Source organism: Apodemus sylvaticus, chromosome 3 (genome assembly GCF_947179515.1).
Source record: "Apodemus sylvaticus chromosome 3, mApoSyl1.1, whole genome shotgun sequence".
In the NCBI taxonomy this organism is placed as follows: domain Eukaryota; kingdom Metazoa; phylum Chordata; class Mammalia; order Rodentia; family Muridae; genus Apodemus; species Apodemus sylvaticus.
The window spans coordinates 148,980,839-149,004,280 of record NC_067474.1 but is presented as its reverse complement, the minus strand read 5'-3'; the positions used below and the strand labels follow the sequence as shown (position 1 = coordinate 149,004,280).

The following is a 23,442-nucleotide window of genomic DNA, read 5'->3' as shown; positions in this document are numbered from 1 at the left end:
CACACCGAACCCCTGGGAAACAGCAGCGGGGGACTAGGATGATTGACAGCTTCCCGGGGCTGCTGAGCTGCAAGCGTGCTGGGAGATAGAGGACGCCATGCAGCCAACAGGTGGGACGCAGGCGCAGGAACAGAAGGGTACGCACGGTCCCCGAGACACGTCAGAGCTCTGCTGGGTTTCGATATTGGAGCTACCTGATGGAAGCTTCAGCAGGGGCACCGCCCCGGACAGTCGGTGGCAGTTAGCGCAGGCTGCAGGCGATACCAGGCAAGCTGCTCAAGCCCAGCCTACCTGCCCGGCAGGTGGAGGTGAGCAGCCATAACCTGGGGACCAAAGCAGCCCGGACTTCTTCCTTTGGCCGCTAGAGGGGACTCGTCCAGGTGAGTGTCAGGTCGCCCCTACGCTTCAAGCGAGCTTGGCGACGCAGCCAATTATTTCAGGATGTCCCGCCCATTCCCTCCCGACAGCCACTCGCCTGCGCAGAGGCTTCGCCAGCTTGGGACTGGCAGGCAGTGTAACAAATCAAGTCGCGACCTCTGAAAGCAAAACACTGCAGCCCCTTGGCAACTCGGAGCTGGGAAGGGATCCAAGAGGCTGTACCTACGGGTGGCCCAGAGTGTCCGGGTCGCTTCTTCTCCGGAACGTGGGATAGGTGGATCTGGAAGGAACGTCCTGGGTGAGTCACGGTGAAAGACTGAGGGAAGGGGGGGACTTGAATTCAGGCTTGTTGTCTTAGGAAAAGCGACGCATTTTTGACTATCTAACAGCCTCCTAGTATAAATACGGTCTTCCTTCTTGTTGCCAGCCTTGTCAGTTTGGGTCTTGTTGCCTCCGATTTTTTTTTTCTCTTCCATATTTTCAAGGAGGGTGGGCACGGGTTTGCCTTAATGAAGGTGATGCTGGGCGTTACCAGATGAGGAAGTGGAAGGCCAGTACTGCCGGCTCCAGAATGCTGGAAATAGCCGGTGCGGCTGGCAGGTGGATGGAGGGAGCTCTGTGCTCTGTACTGAAACAGAGGTGTGTCTCTCCAAGAATGTCACCCTTCAGTGCTCAAAAGCCCCGGGAAAGGAAAGCTTGGCATGAAACTGACGTTCTCTAGTCAAACTGAATCGTCAGGTGGTGACAAGACCTCCATGCACGCGCGCGAGGGCGCGCGCGCACGGACACACACACACACACACACCCTTGTTTTCAGTTACAGCCAATTTCATGGCCGCGAGACTGTTATTCTCTCTGGAAAACTTGGTCGGGTTAATGGAGTAATTCATGTAGATGAGAGGCCGGGGGTTTGGGGTGGAAGCAGGTATTTTGTGAATTCTCTTGGATCAGTGACCATGAGCTGTGACTGTGATTGTCAACACTGAGTTGGCTGTGTGCTTCGTGGATATATGACAGCCTTGGACCAACAATAAACCATCAGCAGGCCAAAGTGTGAGCCTTATAAGGGAATGCAACTTGCAGAGCCCACAGAGGCTTTTGGGAGATACTACATGCCAGCCAGAGAGGATCTTCCTCTCTCTGTGCCTGGGGTTCCCTGGGTAGAGAGGGAAGCTGAAATTTAAAAGCTAGTGAACTCAACACACACGCACGCGTGTGCATATTCACACACACACACACACACACAGAGAGAGAGAGAGAGAGAGAGAGGACCTGCTGGTCTCCCTAGCTGGTCCTCAAAGCCCGTTTGCATTTTCTGACATCCAGTGGGTGGAGCTGGGTATATCTGTTTGTGGCCATGGGTCCCGAGTAAGGCATTCTTTTCGTAAACTACAGTGTACCAGTGGCTCTACATTTGGTCAGGAGTGGGCATCTGTGCAAGTCACCTTGCTAGGCTCTGAACTAGGTTCCCAGGGGCAGCAGGGGACCTGACAGTTACCGTCAATCCAGGGCACCCCTCAACTCCAGACTGGAAACAGCCCTAGGTCTCTCCCAGGTAAAAGGAGTCCTAGAGCACCCCCATATTAATGATGTCAAGACAGAGATACAGACATTTTACACAGAATTGCTTTCATACACATGCAATCTAATCCAAGAGTAATTATGCCTTCCTAGTCTTCCCAGAAAATTATGGTTCCCAGTCTATCCTATACACATCGGGTCTTACAGGTCAAAAAACATATGGGAGGTAAATCAGAGAATTATCCAATGAGGGCATCTTGCAGGAACACTGTCTCAAATGACAGCAGCAGCAACAACTTTAGGCCCTCTGACAAGGTGCAAACCAGGCAGAAAGGTCTTCCTGGCTGCCCTGTACTAAGCTGGCATTTGGCATCTGGTCCTGTGATATCAGTGTACACTGTTGCTATTCCTAGGTGTGGAACATGAGGCAGAGGGAACTAGAAACTATAGGATACACTGGTTTTTGCATCCTGGTCCCTCAACTCTTTCTTGGATAGATGTCTGGGAGATAAGAACATATATATATGAATGAACTACAGGGTTACATTGGGGAGTGGACCTACAAGATGGTTTAGTGGGTCAGGGTACTTGTGGTTAAGCTTGATATCTTGTGTTCAATCCCCAGGACCAATATGTGGGATTGAAAGAACTGGCTCTACAAGGCTGTCTTCTGACACCCACACATGAGCTATGTCACGCATATATATGTACATGCATATACATACAATCTAAAAAATGAGTGTTAGAAATTAAGAACTAAATGAGGTAATTCCACTGCGTGTGACCCTGGCCGGCCGTCTTCTGTGTGTACCTTTGCACAAAACATCCCAGAGGATTTTTACCGCAGCGTGGCATGGAAGCACCAGTCACATTTTACAGCTAAGGAAACTGGCTCAAAAGCTGGGGGTAACCTGGCTGAGATATGCAAGGTAGCACAGGTTAGATCAGAAGCAATCCAAAACTTGTTACGAGGCCAGTGGGATGTCTCAGCAGATGAAGACACCTGTCAAGCAAGCCTAGCAGCCTGAGTTCAATCCCTGAAACCCACTGTGGGAGGAGAGACTGACTCCCGCTACCTCCACAGACACACGATGGCTCTCTCTCTCTCTCTCTCTCTCTCTCTCTCTCTCTCTCACACACACACACACACACACACACACACCTGACGATAACACATTAATGATACCAGGCAGTGGTGGCACACACCTTTAATCCCAGCACTTGGGAGGCAGAAGCAGGTGGATTTCTGAGTTCGAGGCCAGCCTGGTCTACAGAGTGAGATCTAGGACAGCCAGGGCTACACAGAGAAACCCTGTCTTGAAAAACCAAAAGAAAAAGAAAAAGAAAAAGAAAAAGAAAGAAAAGAAAAAACACATTAATGACTAGAACATGAAATATAGTAAACAGTTTATACAATAGAATATAAATTCATATGATTTTTGTGTGATGCTTTGGGTGGGGTTATTTTGTTTTGTATGTTTGATTTTTTTTTTTTTCTTTTTTTGAAAGCTTAAGAAGACTGCACGGAACCTTTTAATCTGGTGGTCGGGTTTCCGCCATGAGTTCTTGGTGCAGATTGTCTCTTCTCTGTTTGGGAGAAAAGTATGAGAAACACTGAAAACACCAGTCCAGGGTGATTGTCTTGTTTTGTTTTGTTTTTCGAGACAGGGTTTTTCTGTATAGCCCTGGCTGTCCTGGAACTCACTCTGTAGACCAGGCTGGCCTTGAACTCAGAAATTCATCTGCCTCTGCCTCCCAAGTGCTGGGATTACAGGCGTGTGCCACCACTGCCCGGCTAACAGAGTGATTGTCATCCCTGTTATGGCTCCAAGCCACACTTTACAGATGAGATGCTGAATCTCCCAGAGCCAAGATGGCCCGGCATCAGGCCCGGCCTCCCAGTACAGTGCCCCTCTCCCGGGGCAGGTTTTCAGATTCTTTCCTTCCTAAGTTGAAACTCCCATGATTTGCTTTGGTTTGGGTGTTCATTGTTGTTACTGTTGGTTTGATTTGCTCTAAGACAAGATCTCATTATTGTAGCCCAGGCTATCCTGGGGTCCTGCCACGGCCTCCCTCCCCTGAGTACTGGGATTGCAAGCGTGTGCTGCCAACCTGATGACGGGTTTTTTTTGTGTGTGCCAAATCATACTTTGTGGGAAGAGCTTTCTCAAGCAGTGAAGTTGGGTGCTGTGTCTCATGTACGTGCATTTTTTATGTATGTCTCCACCACCCAGAGCTTGGCCAGAGTCAGAAGACACACCCTCACCCATCTGCTTGGGGGAGAGACACCAGCCGCTTCCTTCTCTGGGGAAGCTGAGGATACGGCTGTAAATCGACCACAAGAGACCAGAGAACTCCTTCGGCTGAGGAAGGGAGCTAGGCGACTGTTGGAAGGAGGCGAACACCGGGAAACATGGCTTCCAGTTCACACCCTGCCTAGCAGCAGCACCCAGCCTGGGCCGGCAGGATGTCCCGCTAGACAGCCATGGACGGAGCCCAGAGCGCAGGCCTGCAGCTGCAGCCACTCCCGCCCACCAGTGGCGCCACCTCCACCAGCCTGAGCAGCAGCGAGGGCTCCTTCTCCTACAAGGCAAGCACCTCACTTTCCTTTGGGGATGGTATGTTTTCTAACAAAAGGGACACGAGAGCTGAGCGGCCTCACCAGTGGGCCCAGGGTCTGGATGCCCATCACTAGCAGAAACAGGAAGGTCCTCCACAGACAGCACGGCCACACGAGAAAGGAAATGCTCCTTCAAACAGATAAAAATAGGGCTGGGAGGCGGCTCAGCCAGTGAAGTGCTCTACTAGACAAGGGTGAGGACGAGAGTTTGGATCCACAGCACCACGTAAACGCCAAACAATTCTGGCAGACTCCCTATCATCCCGGCAGACACAAGGGAAGCCTTGTAGCCGCTGGCTAGCTAGACTCGCCAGATCCGTCAGCTCTGCATTCAAGAGAAAAAAAAAAATCATCATGCTTCAATAAAAAGATGGAGAACTCCAGAGGTTGACCTCTGACCCCCACACACACTAGTACACACACGCACACACATACACACACACATACACACACACACACATACACACACACACACACTGAAATAACATTAATCATAAATACAAATGTTTAAAAAACAGAGAGAGAGAGAGAGACCTATCTTAAATGCAGAATTATAAAGGAGGACTCTTCCAGTTAGGAGACATGGGCTTTGTTTTATTTTATATGTCCGTCTGTCTGTCTGTGCACCTTTCCCAAGGGGGTCAGAAGATGTTTCTTCTGGGTCTGGAGTTACAGATGGTTGTGAGCCAGCATGTAGGTGCTGGGAATCGAACCCAGGACCTTGGCAAGGGCAGTGTGTACTCTTAACCACTGAGCTACCTCTCCAGTCTAGGTTTGGGTTTTACCTGAAGAGTCTCTCTGTTCCTGTCTCAGTCTGCAGTGACTTTTTTTTTTTTTTTAAATATTTTAAGATTTGGTGACACGGTTTTTGGAAGATTATGGAACTTGGTTGTTTCTGATCCCCTTCCTGGAGGGCTGCTCCCCTGTGGCCCTGACAGTGGATTGCTCCCCACCCCCCACCCCCCCAAAGCGCTCTTCTAGAATGGCCTAGAATGGCCGACTGCCCAGACACGTGTTGAGTTGCTCCACAGGAATTTGCATGACAGATTCCCTGTTGTTTTGAATATGGGACCACATGAACTGTGAACATGACTGAGTACCAGGCTTGGTACTCATCTCTGGTTATTTCCTTGGGTGTGTTTTAGATTGCTCCCTAGGAACAGGTAAAAGGTTTTACTGTCAAACTTTGGTGTTCCTCATGAAGCATATGGAGACTGGAAACGGTTTTAAAACGTGTTTTGTTTTGTTTTTCTTAGATTAGTTAATTTCTTAGTTTCACTTCCTTTCCCTTGTGATAGGAGAGAAATTCCTAATCCCAGGTTACAACCCATTATAGCAGGGAAGTAACGGTGGCACGAACCTGAGGGAACTAGTTGGTCATATGACATTCGTAATCAGGATCAGAAAACAAAGAATGTTGGAGCTTTTTCCCTTTCTGCAGGGCCCAAGTTCAAGAGATGGTGCCCCCCCCCCACAGGGAGTAGCTCTTCCTGCATCAGTTAGCTAGGACAGTCTTCACAGCCTGCAGGCCAACCAGATCTACACAATCCTTCAGTGAGCCTCTCTTCCCAGGTTGTGCAGAGCTCACAGTTAAAAAGAACCATCACAGGGACCGGAGAGATGGCTGGGTGGTTAAGAGTACTTACTGCTCTTGCAGAGGACTCAAGTTCTGTTCTTAGCACCCACGTGGCAGATCCAAGGGATCCCGGTCCCCTCCTGGCCTTCCTCGGTACTGTATACATTTAATGCACAGACACACAGGGGCACATATGTACACAGAAAGTTAAATGATAAAAATGTTAAGGTAGCCCTCATAGCCAAGAGCGTAGGCTGAAAGGGATGGAGAGATCATGCAATCTAACGCCCAGGCTTTATGGGTTGGGGAAATGGGGCTGAATGGTGGGAAGTGACATGCTTGAGATCATGTGGCACACTGACAGGAAAAACTGTGACGATCGTTAGCTCTGAGTGACAGTGATAACCATCCTCAAGTAACCCGTGTCCGAGTGTTGAGCTTCTGTTCTGCCCGTGCCGTGCTGGTCCTTCACGGGTGCCCTTCCAGGCCGTCTTCTCAGCAGCACTAAAAATATGCACCTTCTTCCTCTTCATCTATAAAATGGGTACAGCAAGGCCTGCCTCCTGACAGTTAGGAGGGGCAAGTGAATTCGGCTTCATGAAGCTTGGAACGGTGACCCACATGCAACATCTAGCTTTCAGCCGGTGCCTGGTAACAGAATCTTCATCCCCACTTTGGGGACAAGGAAGCTGCGCCATGAGGTTAAATGATACCTCCTCCCTGGCATCATGGCTTCTCAGCCAGTGTCCTCTGCTTCGCCTGGAGTCAGGCTCACTGTAGACAGAGTGAGGACTTCCTGTCACCCTGTCACTTTCCTCCATGATTCCATCCCACCTAGAAAGCTCCCAGGCAGAGCTGGGTCAATTTCAAAGCTAAGGTAGCCTTTCCTGCTCTTTAATCTTCTTTGCATGGAAGCCTGTCATGTCCACTTCCCCTCGTGGCCACTGCAGCCTTCTTGGAGGGAGGGTGGGGCATGGGCAGGAGGGTGGGGGATGGGCAGCACGCCTACTCAAAGATCAGGAGGCCAGCTCCGCCTCATCATCGGCACAGTTGATCTTAGACAAGCCAGGCCCTCCCTTTAAGCGCCTCAGTTTCTGTCTCTGTCACATGAAGGGGTAGAGATGATGGTCCCCAGTCCCAGCTGATTGCCGGGAGCTCCGTCTCAGCCTCGAACCCAGCTCTCTGCCTGCAGCCTCCCCTCCCTTGCTCTCCCTTTGCAAATCCCGGTCCAGCAGTCCTCGGCTAGGACCCTGGAGGATATGGCTTACAAAACAGCCTGAGGTGAGCCAGACTGTCCACCAGGCAGCTCTGCAGATGAAAGGATGCACCTGGGATCCAGGAGAGAAAGGTAGATAGGTCTCCACATCGAGAAAAGAATGTGGCACACGCCTTTAATCCCAGGATTTGGGAGGCAGAGGCAGATGGATTTCTGCAAGTTCCAGGCCAGCCTGGTCTACATAGTGAGATTCAGTCCCCATATTTAAAAAAAGAAAAAGAAAAAAAAGGAAAGGAAGGAGGGAGGGAGAAAGAGAGAAGAGGAGGGAGGGAGGACTGCAGTAGAGAGATGGCACAGCAGAGTGCAGAGACCCCAGACCTTGGACTCAGACAGGCTGGCTTCAAGTCCCAGCTTTGGTATATCTTGAACTAAAGCCCGGGAAACTCCCAGGCTCTCCCTGCAGGTGAGGCCAGCATCTAGGGTGATTAGGAGGATGGTGGGGATGCACGGATTGAGGAACCCTAAGTTGCATGAGTCACCCTTTTGCCTGAGAAACTCTCCCATCTACCCAGCTCCCTCACCACCTGTTCCAACACTTGCCAACGGGGAAGTATAGATCCTTTACCCACAGTCAGTTAACAGTCAGTGCCACGTCATAATAGCAGCCAGTGTGTGGCGCATGTTGACTGTGGAGAAGGCCAGGGAGTAGAGTCTGTCAAACATCATTTTACTTGTAAGGAAACTAGCACAGAGAAGTTCATGAACTTGCCTGAGGCCACACAGTTTCAAAGCCAGAATTGGAATCTACTCCTTGGGGGGGGGGGGGTCCAGGGTCCAGGGTCCCAGCCACCATTTTGTGCTGCTGGTATTGTTCCTGGCAATCTGCTCAGCTCCTGTTCCTGCCACGGGTGCTGAGTGCGGGCATGGCTGTCACACGGCAGGGACACCTGTTAGAGACAGCGTCAGGGAAGTGGCCTAAAGCCATATTGCAGGCATGGCAGAACCTGGTTGGCACAAGTTCATTCTTCAGAATGCCAGCCACCCAAAGTCAGCCAGGATGCGAGGCTGAGAGGCTGAACCTTACCCGTTTACAGCATTTTGGAGGGAGGGTGGGGGATGGGCAGCATGCCTACATGAAGATCAGGAGGCCAGCTCCGCCTCATCATCGGCACAGTTGATCTTAGACAAGCCAGGCCCTCCCTTTCAGTGCCTCAGTTTGTGTTTCTGTCACATGAAGGGGTAGAATTTGTGATGGTCCCCAGTCCTGGCTGATTGCCCAACATAACCGGGAGCTCCGCCTCAGCCTTGAGCATAGCCCAAAGCATTGTGGGAGGTCAGTTTAACCATCAAGAGATGGCTGTGATGATGGCCGTATTTAAACAGATGCTGGTGGGACAAGACGTGAGGGGGACCTTGGCACTGGTGTGGCTCTGACTCACTTGGAAGCCGCTAATCCACACACAGGGATCACCCCTAGCCTGCAGCTCTGTTCCAGAAATGCTTCATTTTCTTTCAGAGTCATGGAGGGAAAATCCGTTTTGGCTTAAAAAATATCCGCTTCAGAAGGCTGGGTGCCTGGAGCCAATGCTGGGAAGGATGACTGTAACAGGGAGCTGTAGAAGCTCACAGGCTTGGTGGCCTACTCAGGAGTGTAGGCAGGGGACCAGGAATTCAAGGACACCCTCAGCTACATAATAAGTTTGAGGCTAGCCTGGGCTACAGGAGACACTGTCTTTAAAAAAAAATGTTTTTGTTTTTGAGGTTTTTTGTTGTTGTTGTTGTTGTTTGTTTTTGAGACAGGATCTCTCTGTGTAGTCCTGACTGTCCTGGAACTCACTCTGTAGACCAGGCTGCCCTCGAACTCAGAAATCCATCTGCCTCTGCCTCCCAAGTGCTGGGATTAAAGGCGTATGCCACCACTGCCCAAAAAAAAAATTTTTTTTTAGATGAGAAGATTCGAAGACAAATCATAGCAACAGCTAGAACCAGCCTCTCCACTGTCTCCTGAATACTGCGGTTTCTGAAGGCTCAACGTTGTGATAAGAAGCAGTTAGAAATCCTACTGCCTCTGCCCAACGGTGGCCTTCCAAGTTTGACTCTGAGGACACTCTGGCCCAGAGGCCTCATGGAATAGATGACTGGGAACTCCTAGCTTATGCCACATGAGTCTTCAGGCTCTGAGGTTGGAAGAGGAACTTCAGGCTGGGTCCTTCTTGACTCCTGTCTGCCCTGCGCCAAGCCCCGAGGGCGGTTGCTGAACGTGTGTTCAAACCGTGTAACCCCTGGGTGGTGGCAGCCGTCTATGACTTCAGATGTTCATAAAACTAGACCACGCACCACCTCACAAAGGTTTGGGGGCATAATTAGCGCTGACGAGGCCCTTGGAGACACTCAGATCTGAGGGCGTGAGTAGTGTTATTCTCCGTGTCTGTCTGGAACCGGCTATTAAATGTTAAGATTAATGCGCTACAGAAATGGCTTTGCAGAGCAAACTCAGCTGCCTGCGTCAGCAAGTTGGCGCGGAGGAGTGCTTACCCAGTGCCCCGCCCCGCCCCAGGTTACTTCTGAACAAACTCCTCAGGGAACACTGGGAGACCATGTGGGGCCAGCACTGAAAGGGGCCAGGGGCTGGAAGTCACGCTTCCATTCAGACCCTCCTCCTATCTGTACTTAATCTTCTGTGAGTATCCAGCTGTGGTGCTGAGAGACTCAGGGGAAATACCACCCCTTAGGGCTGTTTGGGGGCTCTTGCTTTCTGGTTAGTTTAGGGGTTTTGGTTTGGTTTGTGGTTTTGTTTTGATTTTGATTTTGGTGTGTCTGTGTGTCTGCCTGCCTGTCTGTCTCTATATATGTGCACCATGTGTGCTCAAGAGTCCTCAGAGAGGTGTTGGATCCCTGGAAGTAGAGTCCCCTGCAAGAGCCTGAAGAACCACTGAGCCATCTCTCCAGCCCCATGGGTTTTGATTTTTCTTTTCAGGATAAGGTCTTGCCATGTAGTCAAAGCTGGTCTCGAACGCACTGTGTAACCAAGGAGGGCGTGACTCACTTCCCCAGGTGCTGAGATCACAGGCGTGCCCACCTCCAGGCCCAGCTCTCCTCAAATTGTCCCTGCTGTCACATGTGAGCACCCTGTGAATGAGCCTTGACTCACAGAACCCCTAACTGTGAGGTGTTCTGGTGCTCTCACTGGTCCTGGTTCATCCTTGTGAGTTCGCTGGTTCCCCCCCCCCCAACCCTGCTGTCCCTGTGCCCGCCCCGCCCCCCAGAACCTTCCACATCAGCCCTCCGTGAAGTGGTGTTGGCTTGTCTGTGTGGCAGGAGGCTTTCCTCTCCTTAGCTCCTAACTTGGCATAAACCAGGGCCTTCCCAGCAGCCCTGTTGTTTCCGTCAACGGTGTCCAAGGATGATGTGGTCTCTCTGCAAGTAATAGTGGTTCAGTTACAAGTTGAATCATATGGAACTACCATGTTTCCTCCGTCAAAACAGTCAGATAGGGGAACTGGGGAGATGGTTCAGCGGTTAAGAACACTTGTTGTTCTTGCAGAGGACTGGCTATAACTCTAGATCTTGGGGATCTGGTGCCCGCCCACCCCCACCCCGCACCCCCACCCTGCACCCCACCCCCACCCCATACCCCCACCCCCCACCCTCACCCCGCACCCCCACCTATGCAGGCACTAGGCATGCACGTAGTATACATACATGCACATTCACACAAAACGTTCATGTACATAAACATAAGTAAAAATTGTAAATGGTCATCTCGGGCTAAGGCTACAGCTTGGGTTGCCAGAGGACCTGCTTGCTGACCTTTTCAAAGTGATAGCTCTCTGTGCCTGAGAGTCCACTGGGCACATAGGTGCTGTTGGGGGTAGGACAGAGACTTCAAGTCTCCAGGAACTAGAGCAACAGGCACTTGTGAGCTGCCTCGCACAGATGCTGAGACGTGAACTCAGGTCCCCTGGGAGAACAATATGCACGCTTAACCGTGAAGCCATCTCTTCAGACCCAGGGTTTCATTTTCTGAGATAAGCTCATAGGATGACAGGATGACCTTGAACTCTTGACCTTCTGCCTCTGCCTCCTAAGTGCCAGGGTCACAGCCGTGGTTGTCACAACTGCTCTTAATGTCATTTTTGTCCCCCATGTTTCCTAATTATTCTATAATAAATAAGTGTTGGGTAATTTTTTTTTAATTTAAAAAATGTCATGCCAAGGAACAAGTATCTTAGTGATAGAGTGATGTGAATGAGTTTTTGGTTGGTGAAATGGCTGAAGTGTCCCCAGGGAAGCTGGCTAGTTGAGAGGCTCCTGCTGAACCATCGGAGGATGATAAGGTTCCTCTGGCAAGACGGTGATGGCAGAATCCCCAGCCCAAGTTTCCCTCACCAGCACTGGTGTCTACGGATCACCTTTCTGTACAAGATGGCAGCAGATCAATGGGTCTTGGGCCAGCAGGGTAGGTTTAGGCCTGCTGTGGTTACCAAGGCAAGAACAACTAAAAATGGTTCTTTCTAAGTGTAGCCAACTCAGGCCAGTGCCCTGCAAATCTGTAAGGCAGCTGGGTGACATCTAGGTAGCAACAGGTACCTAGGGGGTGTGGACCTTGTTCAGTTTTGGGAGTAAACTGTTGGATATCACATATGTCCCTGGACCTCTTGGCTTAAGTGCCTGCCACTCACGTCTGTTCTGTGACCCTTCCTTCTAGGAAAACTTGATTGGCGCGCTCTTGGCTATTTTTGGTCACCTGGTGGTCAGCATCGCCCTTAACCTGCAGGTGAGTCTCTGATGCCAGCCAGGGCTGTCCCAGGCAGAGGAGCAGCAGGGGAGGCCAGGTCTGCTGTCTACTCCCTGAATCTCTCCACAATCTTTGTCCTACCCACCCACCAGGCTCCCATAGGTCAGAGCCTCTAGTGTTCCTTATATGTGTGCATGTGTGCTATATGTATGTGTGTGCACATATGTGTGCAGATGTGTACACCTGCACATGGAAGCCAGAGATTAATGGTGGGCACCTTTCTCCATTGCCCCTCCCCACACACCTTATTTCTTTTTTAAGATTTGTTTTACTTTGAGTTGTATGGGTCAGAGAATAGGTATATGCATGTGAGCACAGGTGTCACAGAAGCATCCAATTACCCTGGAGCTAGAGTCATGTGCAGAACCTGATGTGCACAGTGACAGTGGGAGCCTAACTTGGGTCCTCTAGCAGAGTGGCTCTAACCCTCAGCCGCTGAGTCACCTCTCCTGCCCCACTTAATTTTTCTGAGACAAGGTCTCTCACCGAACCTGGAACTCAGTGACCACAAGAAGCACTTCCTGTTTCTGTCTCCCTAGTGTGAATTATAAGCACCTACTGCCATGCCTGGCTTTTTACACGGATGGTGGGATCCAGACTCAGGTCACATGCTGGCACAGCAGACACACCACTAATAATGCCCTCTTCCCTGCCCAGCCCCGTCTCCCAAGCCACTGCAGGCTTGAAATTTTTTGCCTGCATCCAGTTCCAAAAATAACAACTCTTGAGACTTAATTATTTATGAATAAATGCCTAGGCCATAAGCTTTGGCTCATTTCCTGACTAGCTCATAACTTACATAACCTGTTTATTCTATTCTGTGTCTGCCACATGGCTGGTTGCCTCTCCTAGTTTCATACATCCAGCTTCCTCAGAGTCCACGTGGCGAATCCTCCTACTCTTGACTCTTTCCCGGAAACCTCTCCCTCTCTCTGTAGGATGTCCCACCTTCTATTTCCTGCCTCAGCTAATAGGCCATCAGCTTTTTATTGACAGATGATACTTCCACACAGTGCATAAGAGGGTCTCTCTATAAGCTGTGGAGTACTATCCTAATGCCAGGCCCTGGTCTCACCTCACACTGCCCTAGGCCTCCTGCTGCTGGGACCATCATGGTGCCTTCACCTCCAGCTCTGATTCTCATACCAACCATGCTTCAGGTCTCAGGGAGGGAGGCTGCAGCAGTTACCACAGAGCCTCCACTGCACCCAGCTGGAGAGTGACCACAGCTGTGCTGTGGAGCAAGCTAGCAGCTTGAAGAGTTTCCCCTGAGGACCAGGGAACTGATACACCTGTGTCCCAGGAGACAGGAGTGTCCTCATGCTGGTGGCCACTGTGGTAGGTGGCAACAGGAGTCAGTGGGTTAATCATCTCCGTTAGATTTCTCAGAGGTTCTCCAAGTCCCTAAGCCCCAGGAGCCATAAGGAGTAAGTCTCATCAACATAGCCCTCATTCATTAGCCTGTCTGCCTGCCTGCCTGCCTCCCCGCCCCCTTCCTCATTTATACCTTCTGGAATCATCTCCCACATATACTTCCCAGGTTTCAGGGGTTTCTTCTGGGAAGCCAAGCCATTGACCTGGCACTGTTAACCCCGAGAAATCCCATAATGCACCAGGTGTTCCTGCTTCTAAGAACCATGAGCTACCTACTTCTGGGTCAGGCATAGGGCTGTCGCGCTCCTCAGGTGTGGAAGAGTCTGTGCCTCAGCCATGTGGTGTCTGAGCTGCTGGTCTGGTTTATTTTCTTCTCCCCAGACCAGTCTCCCTGAATAGTCCTGTGTTCTCCTGTGTCCTGTAACCCCCAAGTCCTTCTTTCTATCTTCTTCAGTTATGGTTTCAGTTTCTGTGTCCCAAGTTTATATTTCCAGAAGAAAAGAACATTAGTTCATGTTGGAGCCTCTTATCTACTCTAGGAGGGCAGACTCCCTGTTATCCCCAAAGCCACCAATCAAGAGCCGCCACCCTTCTGCAGGAAAGTGTGGCTCACCATGCAGGGATTCCTGGGGTTGGTAGCCAGGAGGAGGTCAACCGAAGGGCCCAGCTGAAGCAGGGACCTTAGACCTGCAGTTCACCTGTGGAGTGAGTGCCTTAGGGATGCCTGTCTCTCAACCAGGCATGGCAGCTCATGCTTGTAATCCCGGCGTTCACGAGGCCCGGGCTGATAGATTGCAATTTCTTTTCCCTTTTTCAGATTTCTTTATTTTATTTTTGTGCATGCAAGTGTTTATTTGTCTGTGTACCACGTGTATGCCTGGTGCCTGTGGATATCAGGAGGGGGAACTTACCTCCCGGAACTGGAGTCACAGGTGGTTTAGAAGCCACCACAGGCATGTTGGGCACTAAACATAGGTTCTCTGTAAAAGCAACACGTGTGCTGAGCCATCTCTATGGCCCTGAGGAGTGAAATGTCAAGATCTTCTTGAGCTACGTGAGAAAGTATTGAGAGAGAGAGAGAGAGAGAGAGAGACAGAGAGAGAGAGAGAGAGAGACTGGAGAGATAGCTTACTGGGTAAAGTCCTTATCTTTCAGGCATGAGGACCTAAATTCAATCCCTAGAACCAATGTAAAACCAGCCCATTGCGGTGGTGCATATTTGTAATTCACAGACCAGCGGATGGCTGGAACTCACAGGGAAGCCAGCTGAACCTACTTGTTACACCCAGACTACCAAGTCACTCTGTCTCATAAACCATGATGAAATATTGTTTCCTCTGGCCCCCACACTCACACACAAACACACACACAGACAAATGTGTGTGCACGCCCACATACCTATGAACATGTGCCCCTACACACATATACATACATATCCACATACATGTGACTGTGCACACATATACACAAAGAAATCTCCATTTCAAGGTTCTACCCACAGGTCCCCCAAACCCCACTCAGATCCACAAGGTTGATTTTGAAAGGTGGACTGTCAGCTTGGGGTTCCCTGACAGTGCCCTTCATTTTCTCGAAACCTCTGGTTAATTGCATTCCTTCTTGGACTTGTAGAAATACTGCCACATCCGCCTGGCCGGCTCCAAGGACCCCCGGGCCTACTTCAAGACCAAGACATGGTGGCTGGGGCTGCTCCTCCTGCTGCTGGGGGAACTGGGCGTGTTCGCCTCCTATGCCTTCGCTCCACTGTCGCTCATCGTGCCCCTCAGTGCCGTCTCCGTAATAGGTAAGCCCCAACCTTCTCATCACCCAGAACCCACTGTCCGGGTGGCCCGAGTGCCACCTCGAACGAAGCTCAGAGCATTCACATTATAAAACCACTCACGGGGGCCAGCCTTTAATCCCAGCACTTGGGAGGCAAAGACAGGTGGGTATCTGTGAGTTCGAGGCCAGCCTGGCTCTCTCTTGCTCGCAGGAAAACAGAGAATCTTGGTGTCTTGGTTCTCCTTGAACTCAAAGGTCCTCTTTGCTGAAGGGAGGGGCCGTGTGTGACACATGGTGGCAACTGCCCCTCCTGGACTCAGGAAAGACTTCATTAATCCCAGGCCCTTGGCATACTAAGAAATTGTTTTGCCACTTAGCTATCAGACTGGACCAGTTTTTTCTTTTTCCAGTGTCTTTTTCTTTTTCTTTTCTTTTTTTTTTTTTTTCTTTCTTTCTTTCTTTCTTTTTTTTTAAGTCTTTTCAAGACAGGGTTTCTCTGTATAGCCCTGGAACTCACTCTGTAGACCAGGCTGGCCTCGAACTCAGAAATCCACCTGCCTCTGCCTCCCAAGTGCTGGGATTAAAGGCGTGCACCACCACCGCCCGCCTCCAGTGTCTTTTTCTAAGGTGCTTTGAACGTCTCTAGTTAAGGCGATTCCTTTGGCTATCCCCACCTTTCTCTGCGGTCTTCTGGATTGCTTCCTGCATTCAGTCACCCACCCAGCCCCATCGATAGAATTACATCTTTGTCTCTGTTCTGCCCACTGCTGGGGTCTCCAAAGACCCTCGGGGCCTTCATTTACAGCAAGGCATAAGTGACTGAGTGGCCAACACTGTGTATAGGAGTCTTTGCTTTCAAATAAGTAACCAAATTCTTCAAACTTAGAGACCAGGGAGGATGGCCTGGTTGATACCAGGCCCCGGTTTTGAACCCCATTGCCACGATAAATAAATAAGTATGGTAAATTGTGCCAAGATTGGGGGGACAGTCAGGCACTGGGCTTTAAGGAGTTCTTTGGGCTACAGAGATCACCCAGTGAGAAATAAATTTAACACGGTGATAGCTCACCCACTGGCCACCTGTCGGTTTTCTGTCACTGTCCAATAAGAAGAATTGTTTCATTATGAGCATTTACTGTGATAAATGATTTGCATATAGAATCTTATTGTCCCATAACTCAGAGAAGTAGTAGTTTTCAGTGGGGTTTATGGACTGATTCTTGGGTCAGAAGAGAAGCAGAGAGGAAGGTGGCGATGGGCGTGGTCACTGAGACTGGAGAGAAGGGCCTCTCAAGAGTCTGTGGGCTGCATGGTATAGGTGTGTATGCTCTGCCATGGCCACCACCAGTGGCCGCCTGAATGGGTGACAGAATATGATGCAGCCAGAACACCTTCTCATAGAAGACTGCCACTCAGGAAGTGACTTACCCAGGGTCACCCAGCCAGAACAGCCAGAGCTGAGCTAGTAATGGAGTCCTTCACAGTGGCTGCCAGGCCTGCCCAGTGGGATGACCACGGGAGTTTAAAGCTGTGACCCTGCAGGAGTCAGGGAGGGCTGAGCATCATGGGAGAGGGAGGATACGGTAGTGGAAGAAGAAAAGCGCTGGCCCTCACAGTCCTAAGTTCAAACCTTGCCTTCTCAGACCAGCTTCACCCCTCTTGCCTCAGTATCCCCATTTATCAAATAAGACTAATAGCAGTACCCACCTGTCAGGGCAAGCATGCCAAAAGTCACACATGGGAGTGACCTCTTGCACAGTGGGCCCGCTCGGCCCAGGGCCCTGGCTCATGAGAAATCCCACAGAAGGTTCTGGAGGAGAGCAAGCTCTAAAGTTCTTGGGGGAACACGTGGAACATGTGTTAGAGGCTTCCTTCAAACGAGCCACGGGAGAGTGTGGGTAAGAGGCGCTCGCCCTCTGCCTGGCAACAGCCTCACTCCTCTATGCTTGGCTTTTTCCAGCAAGCGCCATCATCGGAATCATATTCATCAAAGAAAAATGGAAACCTAAGGACTTTGTGAGTAAGTCTCTGATGGAGCCCCTACCCTCCACGCCTCCCACCCCCTCACCCCCACCATGGAGAGATGCCCTGACACCCATTCCCCCTGGGTTCCATGTTACATTAGATAACCCAAATCCAGCTACCCATCAGAATTGTCTGTGGCCCAGTAGAAAATTATCCTTTCTTCATTCCCTGCAGTCAGTACTGATGGGGCCTTTGTTATTGGAGACTTAGAAAAACGTAGTGGCAGGCACACACACACACACACCCCTCTCTGATGGACTTTTAAATCCACAGGAATCAAACCTAGGAGCCAGAAACTCTTGGTTCATTATGAATAAAGCTAAGTTTGAGCTTGCAGCCCAGTGAACCTGCTCATAGCCTCCCAAAATATCCCTCAGCTCAGCTAGACCTGGGCCTAGCCCCCAAGCCCCAAGGTAACATCTGGGTTTACAGAGTCAAGGTATTGGCCCAGAAGTAATGTCTCACACTATTTTGAAGCGCAGGAGGGAGGAAAAAAGATGCAAGCCCCCATGTTTAATTTTTTTTATAGATAATCCTGTCCGATTGAGAAACACAGATCCCATGGATCAAGGGAGTTTAGTGTTGTTAACTGAAGTCCTTCCACTGGAAATCAGTCACACTGTGTTGTAGGGAGTGGAAGTAGGACCACAGAGTACTGCTCTTAGGAGATTGTAGTCTAGTGTGTGTACAGTGTGTGCTAGCCCACAGCTGGCCAGGTCTAAGCTGGGCCTTCCCCACTGGAGTATGATAGGACCACAGAAGAGGCGTAGGTCTCTTACCGTCTACTCTGTCCTGGGTCCCATTGATGCCTCTGGGCAAACTAATGACAGCCCTGAGGCTCTTCCTTACAAGGAGGTTAAGTTGCGTTGGGAAGGGACACAGTCCTTCTTAAAAGTTACCCTTTGGGGTTGGAGAGATGGCTCAGTGGTTAAGAGCACTGACTGTTCTTCCAAAGGTCCTGAGTTCAAATCCCAGCAACCACATGGTGGCTCACAACTCATCCGTAATGAGATCTGACTCCCTCTTCGGGAGTGTCTAAAGACAGCTACAGTGTACTTACATATAATAAATATTTTTTTAAAAAAAGTTACCCTTTGGACTTTGAAGTTTGCTTTGGGAGTTTCATTTCCTTCTTAGTTTGCCCTCAGAGGGATTCTAGCTTGGAACTTCCCTGTTAAATGCACGTAAGAGCCACTGTGCAGGGGCTGGATGTGTGGTTCAGAGGGGAAGCGTGCCCAGTGCTCAAAGTTCTGGGTTCAACTCTCTGAAAACCCAAAAAGTGAACATAGGTTCTCTTCCCCCAGAATGTCTGCACAACATTAAGAGTAACCAAGAACACAAACAGAGTCCTTACACCAGGGTTCTCAACCTGTGGAGTGAATGACCTTTTCACAGGGGTCCCATATCAGATAGCTTGCATATCAGATGTTTACATCACAACTCATAACAGTATCGATATTACAATATGAAGTAGCAATGAAATAACTTTATGGTTGGTGCATAGTCTATACAACCCAAGGTCGCAGACAGTGCCCAGCAGCAGTACAGTAGACACTTGAGTCGCTGTCACATGGTCCACTGCTAGTTGGGCAAGAGTGAATGAGTCTAGTTGGCACAGGACACAGACGGTCACACACAGGTCACAAACACCTACTGAGTGACCCAAAGAGACCCCAGAGGTCCATGTCTATAAAAAACCAAAGCAGTCGACACCCTCAGTATTGCCCAAAGTGGGGCCATTCTACCCTGTGGTGGGCTGTGGGAACTGGGGCGTTCCTAATGACTCTTTTCTGTCTTGGGTGCTGGGCACATGGTTGTGGTGCCTCTGTTCACTTCAAGGATCCCTCTAGCACTTCCTGTGTGCAGGTATATGTCAACCTTCATCAGAGTTTTAGTTTGGTTTGGGTTGGGGTTGGGGTTGGTTGATTGATTGGTTGGTTGGTTTTCCAAGACAGGTTTTTCTTTTCTTCTGTGTATCTCTGGCTATCCTGGAACTCACTCTGTAGACCAGGCTGGCCTCGAACTTAGAAATCTTCCTTTCTCTGCCTCCCAAATGCAGGGATTAAAGGCATGCACCACCACAGCTGGTTTAAAGATGTTTAAAAAAAAAAGATCTATTTTATGCATATAAGTACACCACCCTCTCTTCAAATACCCTAGAAGAGGGCATCATATCCCATTACAGATGGTTGTGAACCACCATGTCATTGCTGGGAATTGAACTCAGGACCTCTGGAAGTGCAGTCAGTGTTCTTAACTGCTAAGCCATCTCTCCAGCCCCTGGTTTTAAGATTTTTTAGAACAGGGCATTTAGGAGAATGAATGTGCACAAAGTTCATGATACACATGTGTGAAGAGGCCTGATGCACCTCCCCCGAGAACATAAAACATGCTCGAGGCATGATGTCACATACCTGAAATTTCATACAGGTGGCATACAAATACACACACATACACATAAAAAAATAAAACAATGGGGCTGGAGAGATGGCTCAGTAAGAGCACTGGCTGTTCTTACAGAGGACCTGATTGGTTCTAAGCGCCCAGTGACAGCTCACTACTATCTGTGACTCCATGCAGGCAAAGCACCCACACGATAAATTTTAAAAACTGTTTGTAAAATTAATCAAATCAAGTAAGTAAGCTGGGCAGTGGTGGCACACGCCTTTAATCCCAGCACTTGGGAGGCAGAGGCAGGCAGATTTCTGAGTTCTAGGCCAGCCTGGTCTACAGAGTGAGTTCCAGAACAGCCAGGACTACACAGAGAAACCCTGTCTCGAAAAACCAAAAAAGAAAAAAAAATCAAGTAAGTAGACAATATATTAAACACACATACACTAAAGGGACCTGGACAGATGGCTCAGTGGTTAAGAACACTGGTGTTCTTGTAGAAGACTTGGGTTTGATCCCCAGCACCCATGTGGTGGCTCTCAGCTGTCTATAACTCCAGTTCCAGGGGCTCTAATGCCCTCTGACCTCTGAAGGCACCAGAATTCATTAGTGCTGCTTCCCGCCCTGCTCTCTGTGGTTTATTCAGCTTTCTTATAGAACCAGGAGTCCACGCATGGCCCCACCCACAATGGGCTGGGCCAGTCCCATCAATCTCCAATTAAGAAAATGCCTGCAGGTCTGCCTACAGACTGATCACAGGGACACCTTTTCTCAGTCAGGTTCCCTCACTTCAGATGACTCTAGCTTGTGTCAAGTTGACCTAAAAGTAACCAGCACAGAGGCAAAGGCCTCCCTGGCTAGCTAAGACCTCTCCTGTGCACCTGGGCCATGCCTCAGCCTCTGACCATCCTCCCTGCTTCCCCACAGGGCGCTACGTCTTATCCTTTGTTGGCTGCGGCTTGGCCATCGTGGGCACCTACCTACTGGTGACATTTGCACCCAATAGTCATGAGAAAATGACAGGCGAGAACATCGCCAGGCACCTGGTGAGCTGGCCTTTTCTCCTGTACATGGTAAGTGAAGGAGCCATCCCTCTGCCTGGACAGGAGTCAAGTCCCAGTCACTGGACCCCAGGAGGGGCCTGGCAGGTTGGGATCACTGAGGCATGGTATGACCACTGAGATTACAGGGACATGCTGGTGCCACATCTGCCAGCCTTGAGTCTTCAGAGGGCTATGAAGGTGTGTGCACAACCAGTCTATGAAAGGCAGGGAGCAAAACAGAAGTTCTGGGTAGTTGTCTCTGGGAGATGAAATTAGGATATACATGATGTTGTTGTTGTTGTTGTTGTTGTTGTTGTTGTTGTTGAGACAGGGTTCCCTGTATAATACTGGCTGTCCTGGAACTCACTCTGTAGACCAGGGTAGCCTCGAACTCAAATCCACCTGCCTCTGCCTCCCAAGTGCTCGGATTGAAGATGTGCACCACCATTGCCTGGCTATGATGTGCATACGTGTCTGCTTTGTCTTTCTATATCCAAGATCTTGCCAACGTGCACCTAATTTTATCTTTATTTTTTTGGTGGTGCTAGAGATGAGTCCTAGAGATTCATGTATGATAAGCAGGTTTTCCTGATGAGCTGTGCCCCTGGTCCACTTTTTTTTAACTTCTTAAATTTTGAACCAGGATCTTACCAGGATTTTGAACCAGGCTACCCTTTAACTCGCTGTGTAATCCAGGCTGGCCTTAAGGTCTTACTCCACCTGCCTCAGTGATGAGGCACAAAGAGTCATTATTTCAGGCAACAACTAAAAACTGAGGAGTTACACACACACACACACACAAAGAGAGAGAGAGAGAGAGAGAGACAGAGAGAGAGAGAGAGAGTGCGCCTCGGGAATGTTACTGTGTCAGTCTGAGCATACCTGAGTGGGTGTCCACAATAATCATGCGGAGTCCTGTATGGCGAGGCTAGCTTACAGACTGACAACTGACAACAGCCTGTGACAGCTAGGTAAGACACACCCACTGACCAAGAGCAGGACCCAGCGGGCACGGGAGACCTGGCCTCCTGTCAAAATCTCTCACCTTGGAATTCTCGTTTGCTGGTGTTCTCCTGTTGGTTTTGGGAATAAATGGACTTTAGTATGGGTTGGGGCTGGCAAGGGAGTTGAACCATTGTTATAGATTCCTGCCTTAGCATTGCTAGGCGCTGGGTCTGACTCCCTTGGCTGATGTCCTGCCAGGCATCTAGGCTTTGAGTGGGGTTAGAAAGGGCACGTGGTTGATGGTAGGCAGATAGGCCTTCTCAAACTGCGAGCTTAGAATCAGCTACTGGGGAGTTTCTGTTACTGAGGCAGCTTTGCCTTGCAGGGCTTTAGGCTTCTGGCCTCAGACAGCATGGTCTGTTGGGGAAGAATATGGACCCTTAGGCAGGTGTCTGAGGTTCAAATCATTGGCTCGGTGCTGTAATGGCCCCCACCTCACAATACTAGGATGGTGTAAGGAGCTGTACGTGGTGGCCATGCTGTGCACAGTGTCTGGCCTGTGGGGACAGTTCACCAGTGTAGCACTGACCCTTGCTGTGTAACTGAAGCCACCTCTCCTGTGGACAGGATGCAGCAGAGGTCTGGGGATGTTTAGACTTGCCCACAGCCGCATAAGCAGTTTAGAGACGGATGCAATGACAGCCGGAATCTCCCAGTCTCACTCAAGTCTCACCCACGTAGCCCAGGCTAGCCTACAACTCAAAATCCTCCCAAGTCCCAGGATTACAGGCCTGGGCCACCACACCCGGCTGTTGCCTTCCTCTCTCTACTCTGGTTGCTGTGCCCAGATGAGAAAGTGACAAAGAATATGTGTGTCACATTCACGGCTGGTGCCCAGGGAGGTGATGAGACGCCATGCGGGTGTGGGAATTGAACCCTGGTCTCTTGCATCAGCAGCTTGGTCACAAAGAATGTATACCTGTTACATGGCTCCCGGAATGAGTGTCTCATTCTGGGGTGGCATTTTGCCTTTTTGTTGGTTTGTTTTTGTTTTTGTTTTTGTTTTTTGGTTGGTTGGTTGGTGCTAGATACAGAACCCAGGGTGTGGAATGTCCCTAAAAAAGTGCTCTGTCATTTGTCTGCACAAAACCACTTTTTACTTTCTTACTCTGAGACCTAAGTTACCCAGGCTGGCCTTGAACTCACCATGCAGTCCAGGCCGGCCTTGAACTCTCAACTGTCGTCCTACCACAGCCTCCATCCTAAGTGTGCCAGTGGGCCCAACAGGTGCCTTCCTCTTTCTCTACCCAGCCCACACACTCGGGGCTTGGTTGGGCCAGGGGACATGCGCTGATTCCCGACTAAGTGCTTGACGGTCACCGATGTCCCCACAGCTGGTGGCGATCGTCCTGTTCTGCCTGCTGCTCTACTTCTACAAGGAGAAGAACGCCAACAGCATCGTTGTCATCCTCCTCCTGGTGGCCCTGCTTGGTAAGTGGTGTCCGGATGATGGGGCACATAGGCTCTGGTTATGGACAAGTGTCCTAGGATTGAAGTCCAAAGAGAGGGGACTTGGAGAGAGCTATCTGCAGAGAGACAGAAGTGAGCAGACACAGGGCCAAGAGCCACATGAGTGTGGGCAGGGACCTAACAGGAGGAGGAAGGACGCAGGGTGAGATAGGTGAGGACAGAGGTCACCTCAGAGCAACCCCTGAGCTGTCCAGCAGCACTCTCAAAGGGCAGGATGGACAGAGGGCTGGAATGAAGCCAGAGCAG

At 50.1% G+C, this 23,442-nt stretch overlaps 1 protein-coding gene across 2 annotated transcripts in view; it reads left to right on the top strand.

Annotated features, from left to right (window-relative positions):
• The first annotated feature begins 489 nt into the window (after nt 1–489).
• Nucleotides 490–23,442, top strand: part of Nipal3 (NIPA like domain containing 3) — a 40,013-nt gene continuing 17,060 nt past the window's right edge. For both annotated transcript variants that reach the window (XM_052177742.1, XM_052177743.1), the window contains exons 1-7: nt 490–676; nt 4,134–4,489; nt 12,020–12,088; nt 15,113–15,284; nt 17,223–17,282; nt 20,606–20,751; nt 23,061–23,157. In XM_052177742.1, coding sequence (XP_052033702.1) covers nt 4,385–4,489; nt 12,020–12,088; nt 15,113–15,284; nt 17,223–17,282; nt 20,606–20,751; nt 23,061–23,157 — 649 coding nt within the window. In that variant the 5' untranslated portion in view covers nt 490–676; nt 4,134–4,384. The remainder of the gene's footprint in view (nt 677–4,133; nt 4,490–12,019; nt 12,089–15,112; nt 15,285–17,222; nt 17,283–20,605; nt 20,752–23,060; nt 23,158–23,442) is intronic.